This window comes from Microtus oregoni, unplaced genomic scaffold (assembly GCF_018167655.1).
Source record: "Microtus oregoni isolate MIOR12 unplaced genomic scaffold, Mior012 000018F_ref0000195, whole genome shotgun sequence".
Lineage (NCBI taxonomy): Eukaryota > Metazoa > Chordata > Mammalia > Rodentia > Cricetidae > Microtus > Microtus oregoni.
The window spans coordinates 2,380,251-2,398,365 of NW_024543077.1; the positions used below are offsets into that span (position 1 = coordinate 2,380,251).

Here is an 18,115-nt window from a genome sequence, read left to right on the forward strand (position 1 = left end):
TGCCTGCACACACCTCCCGTAACTCCAGGGGCACGTGACCGTGTAACAGGTGCCTTTAGATGAGCGTGCGACTGACAGCCGGAAGAGGCTGTGTGTGTGAGATAATAGTTCCTGCGGACAAATGATTACTGTGACTTCATGGCCAGTTGTGGGTTTTAAGTGTCTTTGTAACCCTGGCACATAAAAACTGTGCAGAGTCACATGGCTTCATTTGAAGCAAAGTGTAACTTAGTGCTCACACTGGGCTCACAGAGACAGAGGTCTCCCCCTCCTGAGGCAGAGTATAAAACAGCATCAGACTTTATGAACATCTGTAATCCGTCCAGCTGGACTGAGGTTATGATTTCTTTGGAATGCCTAACCAAACCCACATTTCTCTAAAGGTAAACATTGCTCACAAATGGGTCTTGCTGGGTGGTGGTGGCACACGCCTTTAATCCCAGCACTCGGGAGGCAGAGTCAGGTGGATCTCTGTGAGTAGGAGGACAGCCTGGTCTATAAGAGCTAATTCCAGGACAGTCTCTAAAGCTACAGAGAAACCTTGCCTCGAAAAACCAAAAACCAAAACAAACAAACAAACAAAAACGCACAAATGGGTCTCTTATATTTGATCCCATTAAATCAAAAATCCCATCTTTTAAAAGTGGATTAATCCTAGGTGAATATAATCAAAGTACAAATTAAATTTTAAGAAACTGTCTCCACTTTAAACCCAGCATTACGCATATATACCACTGAAATGGGTTTTCGTGTTTATTTATTTAGTGTTTGTGAGTGCGTGTGTCATGGGAGTCAGAGGACACTGTGTAGGAATGGACTCGTTCCTTCTGACAAATGAATCCCAGGGACCACACTCGAGTCGCTAGGCTTGGGGGCAGGTTTCTTAGTGGCTGAGCCACAGGCATAGACCCAAACGCTTACTTTTGGTAAATGAGTCCCTGATGGTCTCCCCACCCCGTCCTGGCAGCTATTTTTCACTTACTATACAGTTCGTGTTTAGAGTTCACATTTATAAGACGTTAATAAAATAGTCTGCTAGTCATCCTCCAAGTAATTATACATAATCTCAAGTTTCATCTAACAGAACATGGCAGGTTTACCTTACGCTATTAGCAGATGGGAACTTTTATTTCTAACGTTTAAAATACACCAGCAGTCATCTCAATGCAACATTATTAGCGTCGCTGTTAGCACTGTCTAGAGACTTTTCCCAAGAATAATATGATAATCACTTGAAGAAAACAAGGAGTTTGAACAGGTACTTGTGTAAAAACCTACCAGCTCATTGCTTGTCGACGTGAGTCTTAGTTTTTCTTCAATTTCCTTTCCAATTCTCTGAACAGTTACCTGAGTCTGTTTAATTGCACACTGGGCTCTATGAAGCCTAGAAATACAAGTGGTAGAAAAATGTAAGTGAGGTAATTACAAAGTCTAAACATAGAGAGTCACAGACATGAATTATAAATCTCCTAGAATAAATAGAATCAATCCTGAACAAACCAATTATTTTTAGATTCAAACATATAATGAAGCAACAGGAATTATAAGTCCTAAAATAACAGTACTCTGAATGTCTACCTCTCTGCTACAACATAGTTAGGGCAAAGGACTCCAGGGGTTTAGATCACTTTAGAAAATGATCGGGCTCAGGGGCTGAGTAGACGGCTTAGTCAGAAAGGAGCCTGTTGCTCAACACGAAGACCCAAGTTCAATTCCCAGCACCCCTGGAAAAGCTGGACACAGCAGCACAAGCTTGTGATCTCACTGCTGGGGGGTAGAGACATGGGGATTCATGGGGCTTACTTTATATAAATTTACATAATTTATATAAAGGGTACAAGATCTAGAAATAACAAACCAATCTTAAATCTGTCAGATATCAAGATTCTCTATAACTGCATGATCAAGGAAATATGCTCCTAACAAAAATTGAAAAATAGATCAATAACCAGGTACTCTATACACACAGATGTTTTAACCAGGTACTCTATACACACAGATGCTGTAACCAAACACTCTATACACACAGATGTTTTAACCAGGTACTCTATACACACAGATGTTTTAACCAGGTACTCTATACACACAGATGTTTTAACCAGGCACTCTATACACACAGATGCTATAACCAGGCACTCTATACACACAGATGTTTTAACCAGGTACTCTATACACACAGATGTTTGGTTGGCAGAGGCAAGATGGCTTGAGCCCAGAATTTTGAGATTAGTGGTGAGAGAGTAGTGAAACTCTGTCTCAGAAACAAATGAGGGGCTGGAGGGATGGCTCAGTGGTGAAGGACACTTGTTTTACAAAAAGAACCCAGGTTTGGTTGCCCGAATCCACAAAGTAGCTACAGCCATCTATAATTCCAGTTCCATGGCATCCAGTGTCCTCTTCTGGTCTCCATGGGCACCAGGCACACGTGTGATGCACATACATACATATACACACACACACATATATATATACATTCAAACATATATACATACATACATAGAGTCAGGAATGTCTGTTCACCTAGAGATGCCATGAGGAAAATGGAAATGTATTCTTCAAACTGGAAGAAAACAGCAGAACCAAAGGACTCCGGGCGGGGGGGGGGGGGAAGGGGGGGGTGACATGCCAGAGGAAAGACAGACTCTTCCACATTGGTGCTAGGAGCTGGATATCCCCATAAAGGAGAATGGGGTGCTGGAAGCTGGATAATGGAATTAGACCCCTCTCACTCTGAAAAAAAACCAATTCAATGTGGATCAAAGACTTAAGTCCTAAATTCTGAAATTACTAGAGAAAACAAACAAAAATACTTCAGGATATAGGAATAGGCAACTTCAAGATGCAGGCAGAGGCAAAGACACTCTGCAAGGACTCCAGGAGCTCAATGGGGTCGGCCGACGGTGAGACAGGAGCAAAGTTAAAAGCTGCAGGACACAGCCAGCATCCGCATGACGACGGCAGCCGACGAGCCGGGAAAATCAGCAGTCTACCGCTGAACTAAATCCCCATGCTTTAACATGCTGTAGGTATGGATGCCATCAGCATGAAGATTTTCCCGGCTCTATTGGCTGCCTTCATCCTGTGGATGCTCACTTTGGTCCTCAATTCCAAAATAAAATAAAATAAAACAACCCCAAATTAAACACCGGGTTATTTGTTCAACGAATGGGCAAATGAACTGAACAGACATTCTCAAAAGAAAAAATAACCAATCACCAATAAATACACACACGTGTATGCTCAGGAACACTGACGGTAACACAATCTTACATCATGTGTGTGTGTGTGTGTGTGTGTGTGTGTGTGTGCACTCAGGAACACTGACGGTAACATGGTCTTACATGATGTATGTACGTGTGTGTGCGCTCAGGAACACTGATGGTCACAAAGGCACTTATACAGAAACCTGAACAAGGCAAGGGAAGGTCTTTGCGACGGTAACATGGTCTTACATGATGTATGTACGTGTGCTCAGGAACACTGATGGTAACATGGTCTTACGTGATGTATGTACGTGTGCTCAGGAACACTGACGGTAACATGGTCTTACATGATGTATGTACGTGTGCTCAGGAACACTGATGGTAACATGGTCTTACGTGATGTATGTACGTGTGCTCAGGAACACTGACGGTAACATGGTCTTACGTGATGTATGTATGTGTGCTCAGGAACACTGACGGTAGCACAGTCATACATGACGTATGTACGTGTGCTCAGGAACACAAATACTCGCAAAGGCGCTTCTACAGAAACCTGGACGAGGCAAGGGAAGGTCTTTGCGATAAGGCACCCATCCCATCCACAGCCTTGTCTCCCTGTGTCTTCAGTAGTACTGACCCACTGGCAGTTACCTGGACATGATCTTCCACTTCTTAGCTCTGTGCCTCTTTTTAAGCTGTGTCTGCCCACACATCTTCTCTGTCCCCTCACAGGTAAGCGAAGGCAGCTCAGCCACAGTCTCTGCTCCGCTGGCCTTCCCTGGTGTGCCAGGCAGCTGGAGGCACTAGTGCCTTGCTCCTGAAGTGCACAGCACACCACACACAGCACCAGACAGACAGCGCTATGGACCATACTGCGGCAGACGGTTCTTCTCGTCCTCTTCCTCAGCAGCTCTTTCTGAGAGGCACAAGTACTCACTCATCTCACGCACATTCTAGACGCTTCACCCAGAGTGTGGTACAACAGAGGCTCTCAGTAACTTTAGTTGCTAATTGTCCAGCGTTTATGAATAACATAAGCACATTCATGAGATTGGATATTTTGATTGATAGAGTAGGAGATTAACTGAAATATCACTGTTTCCTACATTTATAAGTTCAAAATAGTTTATCAAGGAAAACTACATAGAGACCACTCCTTCAGGCAGCGGACATAAGCAGTTTTTATAAAAACAATGGGCATCACCAACCCAGAGAGATGCCAACAAAGAGCGGCTACTTAGGGGGTGCCTGGAACTCCACTGGTACTATGCAAACAACCTTGTCAATGGTAAAGACTTTAAAAATAAAAATGATTCATGACCATAATTAATGTATGACTTCAACTATTTGGCTCACACTAGCTCAGACGCTTTCTGATCTTACCTTAGGGGCTTAAAACTCACAGACAGAGTCACATTTCCTCCCGTCTTCAGTGTTATCCAAATAGACCCTCAGAGCCCTGCCACATCAAGACAGGGCTCATAACGGCCCCCTTTCAAATCCACTGGAGAATAAACGTTTCAAGTGTTTAGGCTTTTCAAAACAACAAGGCACATCCTGATCCTCCTGGGGTGAGGAGGGGAAGGCCTGACAAGAGAAGAAACAACTGCCTGAAGACAGGGATGCTTCTGGAGTTCACACCGATGAGAAGCATCTACAGAGAACCACACGTGCCGTCTCCTGGGTGACTGGTCAGGGTCAGTCCTCCCGGCTGAGGTAAACTCAGCACCCTGCACACTGGGAGAAGAGACAAAGCAGCTAACTCACAGTCACCCTAGTGATGGAGGACAGACGTGCCTCGTCACCTGATGTTACAAACTGAGTTTAATGAAAGTTTTTGCAAACTAGATATTGTGAATATGAAGACATACATCAAATGAAAAATTGTATACCTAATAGATACTTATAAATATTGAGAACAACAATCAGATTTTCAACATAGAGACTTGAGAAGGCGTTTTGGTCTACTCAATGCGGCATGTGAACTGCTACATGCAAGTCTGAGAGGAACAGTGGCACCCAGGACTTCCAGGGAGGCAGCGCAGCGTGATGCCCTGCAGCCCGTGGGGAGGGAATGAAGTGGGAGAAGGAAAGGTGGGGAAGACCTGAGGCTAGAAGGAAGGCAGACAAGACTGAGGCAAAGAAATGCCACAGCACTCCTTAGCATGTACGATTAATACATGTTAGTAATTATAATAAAATAGAAAGCTCTGCCTCTCACAGCAAGGTGAATGGGGTGGAGGCGGGAAACAAGAAGGCTAGTGCGTGGTTAGAGCGACCACCTGAGCAAAGACAGGCGCTGCCTGAGTGAAGCTCTGGTTTGGGCACATTAACTGTGTGTGCCCTAAAGGCTGACATGACAGAAAGCTCAGTCCTCGGGGTGGTGGCACTGGGAGGTAACAGAGACTTGAAAAAGTGAGGTCTAGGAGGCATCATTGGAGATGTGCTGTCAAGTGGCCCTTCCGATTCTCAGGACAAAGCCATTATAAAAGGGACCAGCCTGACACAGCCCACTCTGCCACGGCTCCTGATATAAGCCATGGTCCTTTCACAGATCCTCCACCCACTGCCACCCACTGCCTGTGCTTGCTGTGTGGGTTCCAGAACTGCAGGCTAAGAAAGGCTCTGCTCCATGACGGCCCAGGGGCAACAGCAGCACACCACGAGGAAGAGAAGACCTCTCTGGAGATGATTTAGGCATCTGGAGGACTTAAGGGAGGTTCACAAGTAACTTCATATCGATAGGTTTAATTAGATCAAATAGTCAACCTGCCCTCAAACCACTAGTTTCTTTATCTAAAGAAATAGAAAATATAAGCAATTACAACCTGTTTAACTAGACTTAGGGGCTGGAGAGATGGCTCAGAGGTTAAGAGAGTGGCTGCTTTTCCAGAAGTCCCAAGTTCAATTCCCAGCAACCACATGGTGAATCACAATGATCTATAGTGGGATCTGATGCCTTCTTCTTGCATAAAGTCATACATGTAGACAGAGTACTCATATACATAAAAATAAATAAATCTTAATAAAATAGATATAATTAGAACCTTCTCAGGTTGGGAGTACAGCTCAGTGGTAGCATTTGACAAGGACCTGTGAAGCCTTGCTTCAACTCACTGCACTAAAATCATCAAAATAAAATCCTTGTCTGCTTACCCAAACCAAGCTCAGAGGCTTGCTGCTAAAATACTAGATGTATTAAGAATCTTTCAGAGACTTCAATTTGCCTAACAACACAAGTGTTGCAAATATTTAACTATGCAAAGAAGTGCTGTATTTAACTATGTAAAGATGTGTTACATTTGTTTATGTTGTAGAATATTTAACTATATATAGATGTACTGCATTTGTTTAACTATGTAAAGATGTGTTACATTTGTTTACGTTGTAGAATATTTTTTTAAATATTTATTTATTTATTATGTATACAATATTCTGTCTGTATGCCTGAAGGCCAGAAGAGGGTGCCAGACCTCTTTACAGATGGTTGTGAGCCACCATGTGGTTGCTGGGAATTGAACTCAGGACCTTTGGAAGAGCAGGCAATGCTCTTAACCACTGAGCCATCTCTCCAGCCCCCTGTAGAATATTTTTTAACTATATAAAGATGTGCTTCATTTGATTAACTATGTAAAGATGTTACATTTGTTTACGTTGTAGAATATTTTTTAACTATACAAAGATGTGTTTCATTTGATTAACTATGTAAAGATGTGTGACATTTGTTTACGTTGTAGAATGCTTTTTAACTATATAAAGATGTGTTTCATTTGATTAACTATGTAAAGATGTGTGACATTTGTTTACGTTGTAGAATGCTTTTTAACTATATAAAGATGTGTTTCATTTGATTAACTATGTAAAGATGTGTGACATTTGTTTATGTTGCCTTTGTTTAATTATGTGAAGATGTGTTGCTGTTTTACTTTGCCTGCCTAGGGCACCTGATTGGTCTAATAAAAAGGTGGATGGCCAATGGTAAAGGAGGTATAGACTAAACTTCTGGACAATGAGAGTAAGTAGGTGGCAGAGTTTAGGCTCAAAAAAAAAAAAAAGCAGAAAGGAGACATCAGGGAGACACAGGGGCCAGACAGACACAGAGAAAGTGGGAAAGTAGGACCTACAGAATAAAAGAATGTTTTTTTTTTAAAAAAAGGAAAAAGGAAAAATAAATAGAAACAGATTAATTAAGTTAAAAGAGTGGGACAGCTAAAGCCGAGCATTCATGATTTAATAAAAAGCCTCCTTGTCTTTATTTGGGAGCTGGTTAGTGGCCCAAACTACCAACTACACATAAGAGTAACACTGAAAACAAAACACAGCAAGACCATCACACACGCACGCGCACACACAAACCTTTTGAACAGGATAATAGTGGCAGCTGCGAGTAGACTGAAGCCCAGAAAGAGAGCAGGGCAAGACATCCATAGTTAGACTTTATTCATCACAGCCCTTGAAGTCTGAAGCAATCAAAGCAACCGAGAACAGGGCATGAAACCAAAAGAGGAAGTACTGGAGACAGGGAAGAGAAGGAGAAGGAGATACAAAAGTAACGAGGGATTGGTGTGGTTGAAGTGTGTGCGTACACGTATGCACACAGACATAATGAAACCCTTACTTTGCAAAGTAAACACAAGCTAATTTTAAAAAGGAAAAAGTCATAGCAACAGAAAGTAAAAATCAAAAGTATGTATTGGAACTACTACAGCTGTGAACATAGAAAATCAAAAGAGATCTATAACCCAACTCTACTAGAAATAACTTTGGTCAAGTCTAAGATTCCAGAATAAATTTTATAAACTAATTGCTGCTTATATATATTATCAACAAGTAACTAAAAATAAGTAGAATGAAGGATGTCAAGACCGTAAATTGTTGCTGAGATAGTAAAGCAGAGGAAAACTGGAGACACGTGGAATGAGAGCTCAGACTGTGAATGACAACCTCCCTACCTGATCTGCAGTGGCCAAACAGCAGTCAGAACCAATAAAAAATTACTGTCTCTATTTCCTTTGGAAATTGAGACGTTCATTCTAAAAGAAATGATACAGAAACGCAAGAGAGCTAGAGTAGCCATGGAAACGTTGAAGAACTGACGTTGAAGGCTTAAGCTACTAGACCATGGCACCTACACAAAGGCACAGAAAGGCAGCTGCAGTCACGTGAGCCTGTGCAAACACATCAGTGAAGCACAATGCAGATTATAAAACAGACCTTTACTAGATAACGTATCTTTAACAAGAAAAAGAAAACCCCTGCCAGTAAATGGCCCTGAAATAACATCTGGTTGTAGGGCATTTTCTTAATTAGTGATCAATATGGGAGGGCCAGCCCATTGTGGGTGGTGTCATTCCTGGGCTACAAGAAAACAGGCTGAGCAAGCCATGTGGAGCAAGCAAGCAGCAGCACCCCCTCCATGGCCTCTGCAACAGCTCCTGCCTCCAGGTTCCTGCCTTGTTTGGGTTCCTGTCCTGAATCCCTTCAGTGGTGGAGCATGATGTGGAAGTATAAGCCAAATAAACCCTTTTAGCCCAAGTTGCTTGGGGTTTCATCAAGCAATAGTAACCCAAACTAAGACCCCAAGCATCATAGTTCAAAGCTGTCCCTGTTCGCATTCCTCCCCCAGCCATTAGTCACCGTTATCAGCTTAGACAACTTTATTCCTACTTTCATAGCGTATATACTAGCATATTTTTGTGTTGCTATATGAAATCTAGAAACTACAATGACAGAGAGCATATAAAATTTTATGTTTCTCTCCAATCAAATCCACTTTCCTCTTTATGATTGAAAACAATTCCACTGTATACATATATTTTCTTCAACCATCCCTCCGTTGCTGCGCACCTAGGCTGGCGCCATAACTTGGCGACTGTGAGCAGCTGCCCCCAGGACGCGCTGACTCAGACCTTTGGGTGAATGGGTCCTATGGAAGGCCGACTGTCAGTGCCTTCCACAGGGGCTGAACTAGTAGTACATTTCTGCCAGCAGTGTCTAGGATTCTCTTTTGCTGTCATCCTTGCGGACACACTGTGAACTGTTTTCTTAATGACTGTCTTTCTGACTGGGGTGGCGTGGAATTTTGGTGGTTTTGATTTGCATTTTTTAGATGTCTAGAGAAGCCGAACATTTTTATCTTGTATTTATTGGCCAGTTGTATTTCATCTTTCAAGAATTGTCTGTTTATTTCACTAGCCCGTTTATTATTGATGGGGTTGCTTTCAATTCTTGCTCGTTTTCTGACTTCTTTGTATATTCTGGCCACTAATCTGGCCAGAAGCTGTGTTACTTTTCTGTTGCTGTAAGGCACTCCATGACAAAAGGCAGCTCCATACAGGAAGAAGGGGTTTATTTTGCTTTACTATTCCAGAGGGCGAGTCTGTAATGAGCAGGGGAAGCATGGTGGCAGGCAGCCAGAGCAGGAAGCTGAGGCATCACCATCCCCCTCCCTCCAACAGAGGCACTGCAGAGGATGGGGACTTACGGAATAATAAAGGAATCTGCGTTGTGATTGGAATGATGATAGCACAGGTGGATGTTATCACATCGCACGAGGAGCCAAGACTCTGGTGATGCCACTGTGTGGGACAGGGGGCATAAGAAGAGCCACTTGGATGGTTTTACTTGAGACTCAGATATCCTGTGCCACATCAATAGCAGTGTGGCCTTGATCAGGGATAAAAATGTGGCAATCATTAGCACACAGATGCTAATAATGTTATGAAGCATTACAACATTTCATAACATCATAACATGAGCAGAGTGAGTGAGATCACCCTGTAAGACAGTGAGAATGAGCAAGTGAGAGAGAGCAGAGCCTAGAACGGATTTCAGAGGAACATCAATATTGGGGGAATTAGAAAGGAAGAAATAAAAACCTGCCAAAACACAAAAATCCAAAGTGAGACTATGCAGAGACTCAGGACAGCTGCAGGAGTTGATGTCACAGCAGTTAGAGACAGAATGTCTCTGGGAAGCAGTGACCACTGTCTCAGAATCTAGGAGCCTGAGGTCTGGGCAGTGTCAGCAAATTTTGCAATAAGGGACTGATTTAAAACATCATTTCTACCCTGTTTGCCTCTAAACCCACAGCCGTCATCCTCTTCCCCCAGCTAACAGCCACCCCATACTTCATGTGCTGGGCTACTCCCTGTGGCTCACCTGCCCTAATCGCCTCCAGGGCCACCCTTACGCCGTATCCACGGATCCTTCCTGGCATCACCTGTGTCACCGGTCGGCAATCCTCCTGGCAAATAACCCAAGACCTCAGGCTTTCCAACCAGCAACCGTCTAGACTCCAGGTTTCTCCTCTTAGAGGCCAGGAGAATTTAAGGTTCCCATTTAGACAGCGATTACAGAAGCTTTGACGCCTGCCTGGGATTCACTATACATGGACTTCTAGACACGTTAGCCTGCTCACTGGTAACTAGACAGGTTATAGCCTATAAATTTTCTACATTAAATGTAAATCTCAGGATCTATTTACAACCTGCTGCATCCTCCACAGCAGTCGGGAACAACCATGCTATGGGACTGACAACCAGCAATCCCGCACTGCCCAGGGCCTGCTCTCCCCCATAGCCCCCACACAGCCTGCTCTCCCCCGTACTCCCCCATAACACCCCCACAGCCTGCTCTCTCCCATACTCCCTCATACCCCCCCAGCCTGGTTCTCAGGGCTCTAAGCTGCATCACCCTGTTTTCTCTCCTACTTACCACTCGCTCAGTGCTAATAAAAGGCTTTTCTCTTTCTGAAATCCAAATGGAACACTGCCGTCCAACTGTTCAAAACACTCATTTCAACAGTGACCAACAGAAACCACAATGAAATGAGGCTCAAGAGAGGCTTGAGGTCTTTGTGGATCAATAATCAGAACCAACAGGAAGAAAAAAGCCCTGTTCTAGAACTAAGTGATCATAGGTTCTAAAAATCTATGATTAGATGTTACTTTTTGATCAAAGGTAACCTGTCTATTTAAAAACAGATTAAAGTCATGTGTGGTGGTACTTGCCTCTAATTCCAGGAATTAGGAACCTGGAGATACAACGAAGGTCCCCTTTGATTATGACGTAATCAAAAAGGAGGTTATCCAGGTGCGACACACTGAGTCTTGTCTGCTCAAATCCACTGCTGAGGTGGGAAATCCCCAGGTAAATACATTTAGGCACTAAGGTTAAATGAATCCTACAGGACTGGTGGCCCTAGAACTGCCCTCTCCATCCGTGCACAGGACAAAGGCTACGGGAGGACATGGAAAGAAAGCAGCCATCTGCAGGCCAGGAAAGGAGCCCGCCCCAACACTATGTGGGCACTCTGATCTCAGACTTCCTGCTTTCAGATCTATGAGAAAACATATTTCTGCTGAAGCCACCCAGTCTCCGGAATCTTGTGGCAGCCCACGCTAGTACGCTTGCTAGGTCTGACCTCATGAGGTAAGTTCTCAAGTGGCTGGCCCTTCCTGAAAGAAGGGGCTGAAAGAAAGACAGCACCTATGGGGCAGGGGACCTGGCAGGGAACTACAGCAGCCTCTCTGCAGTTGACAGTAGCCCCAGATGACAGCCAGCCAGAACTAGGGGCCTGAGTCTTACAATCACAAAGAGGTGAACTGTACCAGCAACCACACGAGCCCCAATCAGGACAAGAGGACACAGCTGACAGTCACCCGAGACCATCACCTGCACATCAGGGTCCAATCACTTGTTCAATGGCTTTGTCCAGCACAGGCCTGCAGAGTAAACGCTAACCTACATCCTGTCATTGCTGCTGTCCCAACCATCTCCGTTGTGTCGGTACTCATGGGACTTTAAGAACACGGCTTCAGCAAGTATCAGTTCCCTTCCCTCCCATCTCGCTGCTGAGACCCTCACTGCACTGCAGACCAAGTCACTGCTGACTGTTGGATCCCTATTAATTCTGGTTTTCTCGGGTCCTATGAAATACAAACTGACATGTTTAGTTATGCTTTCTTACAATGTGTCAAGCATTAAAAAATGCCTGGAAAACTACCTTGGGATCATTTTTAAAAGTCAGCAGAGCAGAAAGGCCTTAGCATTTCTCATTCTGGATTCGGCATGTCTACGGATGTAACTGGACCTTTTCTAACAACTCAGACCTCACTGATCAACACTGACTGATTAGTGACTAAAGGTTCTGCGTGCCTCTTCTAATAAAGCTGTCGGGGTCGCAGAGTTGGCCGGGGTTATTACCACATCTTGCAGAGTGATAGAGTTTGATTCCTAGCACTCATGTTGGGCGGCTCAAGACACCAGAAACTCTAGTTCTGGGAAATCTGACGCCCTCTTCTGGCTTCCATGAGCACTTCACACATGTGCTCCAAACCACACACAATTTTAAATAAAATACATAAACAGACGAATAGGGCTGTTATCCGCATGGCACGCCCCCCTCTTCTCATACTATATTGTTATCCCAATTACATTCCATCTTGACATTTAGGGTGGGTTGAATACATCTCCCACCTTTCCAGTGCTCAGAGAGCTTCACAATTACACGCTGACTCTGTTACGCATACGGTCACCCCATCTACAACTTGTATCCCACCGCATTAGCCTAGCAAGTCTTCCTGGTTCAAGTGCTTACACTGTAATACACCTGAAAGGAAGAACACATCTCCTGTTCACCATTACATCACCCCCAGCGTACCGCATTTTCCAACATGAGGTACTCAATGAACACTTCGCTGGTAAGTAGTGGAATGAGCAGACATGCTGAACAGGACTAGATCAAAACCAGAACCCTACACCATTGTTATTAAAGACTTCCTTCCAGGCTGATGGTGAATCGCTATGCAGTTATCAACATGGTGTCTCTGTCATTGAGCTCATACGTCTTCATCTTGCTGACAACGCTATCACCACAACCCCTAGTCAAGCACACACTGGAGATATGCATACGTACAAGTCTAGTTATCCTTTCAGAGCAAATACATCAGTCTGAGATAACGTGTTCTTGGAAAAGGCTTGCCTAAGAGCGGCAAGACTCAAGCTGAAATTTGAAAGAAGGGCACTCAGAACTCTGGCTGCTGTGTGCAAGGAACAGCCTCAGAGGGGATTAGGAATCTCTTCTCAAAGTCATTAAAAGAGCAGAGTGTCCTGTATGTTCAGAACAGAAAGTAGGTGATGGACTAGAACAAAAGTATGTGGAGCTCTTTGCAGAGGGACAGCCCGGGAAGAGACCAGAGCATCACTGATGTGCACTTGGTATGTCCAGAAATCATCCGCATCACTACGGCACCTACAGCAGACTTGGACTCATGGGAGGCCCTCAAACACTTGAAGAGTTTATTAAGTATTATTCCCCCAAACCAGGAATCTACCCTAAAGCCTTCTACATTCCTCTGTCTAGACCACTCACATAGTTGAGAACGCAGTCTCACGGTGATGGCATCAAATGAAACACAATGCTTGTGCTACATGGTAAATTAATGTGCTTTCGTTGCGACGTGGCTGGTAGCACTGTGGGTGGGAAGGCTCTACTGAGAGGATGGTAGGCTGTGAGAAAGCATGTGCTAATGAGGATGTCAGGTCTAACGAAGATGTGCTCCCAGAACCGGCAACCAGAATGACGGGGCAACGGTTACAGAACAATAATCAAGTCTCTGCATTTCCAATTCACAACTCAAATAACTCATTTCAGGCAACAACCACCACACTTGGCGTAAGAACGGGCTAAATCATTCCCAGATTTGTCCCTAATACCATCCATGTGCATTTTTAGCAAGTTTAATTTAAAATGTATTCATTGCACAATAAACACACTGGAGGAAGTACACAGACGAGAACGTTGGGACTGGCGATGAGAAGAGGAACAGACCGCAGATACGGACACACCTTCAGCTAAAGGAATGCAGACAGCTTTGTGCCAAAGTTTTAACTTACGACCCTCTAGTAAAATATAAATGACCAAACTGTCTCAAAAAGGGTTGGAAAACCTGAAAAGATCAATAGTCAGAAAGAACTATGAAGAGCCACCAGAGCGGAGAAGGGGCTCAGATGGCCCTGATCGGATGGATGTGTGTCCTTCTGAAACACTGGACTGTGGCAGCAGGAGGAGGAGGACCCTTAGGCAGGGCTTAGGACAGGAGGGCTCCGCCCTTAGGAATTAATCCATGATCACAGGAATGAGATTATTATAAAAGGTTAAATTTGGCCTTCTTTTTCCCCTCTAGTCCTCTCTTTGCCCTTCTCTGTGTGATGCATGCACATACACACACACATTTCATGTGTTAGAATGTATGTCATGTTGTATGTGGGTGCCCAGGATGGCCAGGAGAAGGCACTGGACCCCTGATGCTGGAGTTACAAGTGATTGTGAGTGCAGAATATGGGACCTAGGAAATGAACTCAGGGCCTCTGGTTGAGTAGAAAACTCTCTTAACTGCTAAGCCACCTCTCCAGAAAGTGTTCCTGGTGCAGCCAGGAGACCTACCATATACTAGTACCTTGATCCTGGAAATTCCAGGACGCTAGTCTCTGGAATTATGAGAAATAACTTTCTGTTTGTTACAAGTTGCTAAGTCATGGATACTCTGTTAGGGCAGCCCTAAGAAACTAAGAAAACTGGGGTAGGAGCGGGGTGACGCTGTAACATAGAACTAAATATGAGAAAACTGGGGCAGGAGAGGGGTACTACTATAACATAGAACTAAACATGAGAAAACTGGGGCAGGAGCGGGGTGACGCTGTAACATAAAACTAAACATGAGACAACAACTTTGGAACTGGATAACAAAGGATTTGTAGGAACAAGCTGGAAAGACTGAGATGGATATGAAGCAAGATTGACAGTTTTGTGAATGCTCAGGAAGGAGGTGTACTAGGAGGAACATCTGAGTTCCCCTGGTGGGTGTTTAAGTGGCTGTGACCAGAATGTTGGGGGGATTGACAGTGAATACCACAGACAACCCCATGCCAATGGATCGCACTGGCAAGTCTTAGGAACCCTCAGGTGGGAATGCAGGTACAAGGCAACAGACACTGGAGGAATGAGCACCCTTGTTATGAAATGGTAGGAACTTGGCTGAATTGCATCCGTTGTGTTCAGTGTGCAGGAGTGCAGCGTGGGGCAGGAGTGCAGCGTGCAGGAGCGCAGCACGGGGCAGGAGCGCAGCGTGCAAGAGTGCAGCATGCAGGAGTGCAGCACGCAGGAGTGCAGCATGCAGGAGCGCAGCGTGCAGGAGTGCAGCGTGCAGGAGTGCAGCAGTGCAGTGTGCAGGAGTGCAGCGCGGGGCAGGATTGCAGCGCGCAGGAGTGCAGCATGCAGGAGCGCAGCGTGCAGGAGTGCAGCGCGGGGCAGGAGCACAGCGTGCAGGAGTGCAGCACAGGGCAGGAGTGCAGTGTGCAGGAGCGCAGCGTGCAGGAGCGCAGCAGTGCAGCGTGCAGGAGTGCAGCGCGGGGCAGGAATGCAGCGTGGGGCAGGAGTGCAGCACAGGGCAGGAGCGCAGCGTGCAGGAGTGCAGCACGGGGCAGGCTTGCAGCACAGGGCAGGAGCGCAGCATGCAGGAGTGCAGCGTGCAGGAGTGCAGCGTGCAGGAGTGCAGCAGTGCAGGAGTGCAGCGCGGGGCAGGAGTGCAGCGTGCAGGAGTGCAGCGTGCAGGAGTGCAGCAGTGCAGCGTGCAGGAGTGCAGCGCGGGGCAGGAGTGCAGCGCGGGGCAGGAGTGCAGCATGCAGGAGTGCAGCGCGGGGCAGGAGTGCAGCGTGCAGGAGTGCAGCGCGGGGCAGGAGTGCAGCGTGCAGGAGTGCAGCGTGCAGGAGTTCAGCGCGGGGCAGGATTGCAGCGTGCAGGAGTGCAGCATGGGGCAGGAGTGCAGCGTGGGGCAGGAGTGCAGCGTGGGGCAGGAGTGCAGCGTGGGGCAGGAGTGCAGCGCGCAGGAGTGCAGTGCGGGGCAAGATTTGCTAAAATGCCTGGTGAAAGACGCATCCAAGAAGGGGAGCATTCCAGCTGATGTGTGGCTTCCTTTAACTGCATTGTAAAATGTTAAAGGAAATAAATGATTTTAGAAACAAAGACTCAGAAAAACCCTAAGCCTGGCCAAAATATGTTCAGCAGAGAACACTAAGGATATGGTCAAGTAACTGATAAGGAGATCAGCACGGATACGGGAAGCTTGGTGCCAGTCATCAGGCCGGCGAGAGAATGACCTCTGAAGGCGTGTCCAAGAATGTGTCCACCCATCAAGTCACAGCCGAGTGGAGCGAAAGTCCCCGCCAGGGCAACGTCGTGTGGACTTATGGGGGTGGAGCTGCCCTCAAGACTCTAGAATCATAAAGTTGTCAAAGTGAGACCTCAATTTATGAGGCCCGTTTTATGAGGTGAGCCAGGCAAAGTCATAGAAGTTGTTGGGGACCCAATTGCCAGCCAGGAGGCAACACATGGAGTAAAAAGATCATTTACAGCCAGAGGACTCCGAGCTGTGGAACTGCTAGGTACGGGACTCACTTGGGACCCGAGGCCCCTTCCCTCCCCCATTTGGGAGGATGTATCCATCTATCCCATGGCTGTCCCACCAATGAACTTCAGAAGCATGACTTGCTGGACGAAGTCTGCCTTGGAACTACCTGATCTAATTAGATGAAGCTCTGGACTCTGGAGTTGATGCTGGAATAGTGAGCTAAAACTTGAGACTCTTGGGATGGACTGAGTGTGTTTTGCATGCGACAAACATGCAGTTTGGAGAACCGAGGGGTAACGGACTGAATGTCTGCCTCAGAGTGGACAAAGACAAGTGGTGAGGCCCACACCTACATCTAAATCATATAAACGGTCTCAGATCATGGGGAACGTAGACAGCATCTCAACTCACTTTATGGAAGCACAATCCGTCCCAGTTTCGATTTGCACAGGAATGCACGTAGGACACAGAACTATGTGTGAACCTCACTTATAGAGAACTGCAAAATAGTAAGAAGGCAGCACATCTAACCCGATGTACGAAAGGGGGGAATCACAGCAAGCAAAATTTATCCCAGGAATACAAGAGTAGTTTAAATTTAATTAAGTTTGCGTAAATGATACTTTAAACTGGCCTGGAAAACTTAAGACTTCTCAGCCTCCATGTAGGAAATCTGACTACCCTGAGAACCCCATGTGAGGGAGCTCACGCTACCCATGTGGAAAGACAGACGTGCAGCCAGCCCCTGCTGCTCAGGAGTAACGTGAGCGAAGACCGAGTGAGGCTCGTCTGATGGGGCCGCAGCTCTCACCGCCAGCGACCGTACACAGCTAAACTCAAGCCATTCCGCAGGACTGGGCGGGACCCGGGAGAAGAGGAGCTGTTATATTTATTTATATTTATATTACTTATTTTGCTTGAGACAGTCTCACAGGGCACGCCAGGCTTGTTATCCAAGAAAATTTGCATTTTGATCCACCTTACACACCCCAAAGAGCAATGAAAGCCACTGTGCTCAGGCCCAGTGTGAATCGTCTGTGGTCCCAGCGACTCAGGAAGCTAAAGCAAGACTAGGAGTTCTAGCCCGGCCTGGGCATCGTAGCAAGACCAAGACCACGTCTCTTTAAAAAAAAAAAAAAAATAACAAAACCCCACAGAGCGGTGGCAACAACAGGAGGGAAAAACCATGGGTCCAAAAAGCAACTATTACACTAAATTTAGCAGCCAACATGCATCATCCCAGATGCCTCTGGTATCAACATCTCAGCTGGTGAAGAGATAGCGCACGTGTAGCACAGATTTTAATTTCATTGCGGCAATAAAGTTTCATTACGGATACTTTGACTTGGTTTTGGCTCCTGGCCACAGGTTGTGTCTTCGACCCTGGATAAATAGCTCACAGACCTGAATCTCTGCTCACGAGAGAAATGGTGCGAGAAGAATGTGCTTGAATGAGCACATGCTCATTCCTAAAATGCCACTTGCATCACAGGGGTTCAG

General features: G+C 45.7%; 1 protein-coding gene across 3 annotated transcripts in view; it reads right to left on the bottom strand.

Moving 5' to 3' along the window:
- Positions 1-18,115, bottom strand: part of LOC121459049 (UV radiation resistance-associated protein) — a 215,635-nt gene that overhangs the window by 117,352 nt on the left and 80,168 nt on the right. For all 3 annotated transcript variants that reach the window (XM_041668550.1, XM_041668551.1, XM_041668552.1), the window contains one exon: positions 1,279-1,384. In XM_041668550.1, coding sequence (XP_041524484.1) covers positions 1,279-1,384 — 106 coding nt within the window. The remainder of the gene's footprint in view (positions 1-1,278; positions 1,385-18,115) is intronic.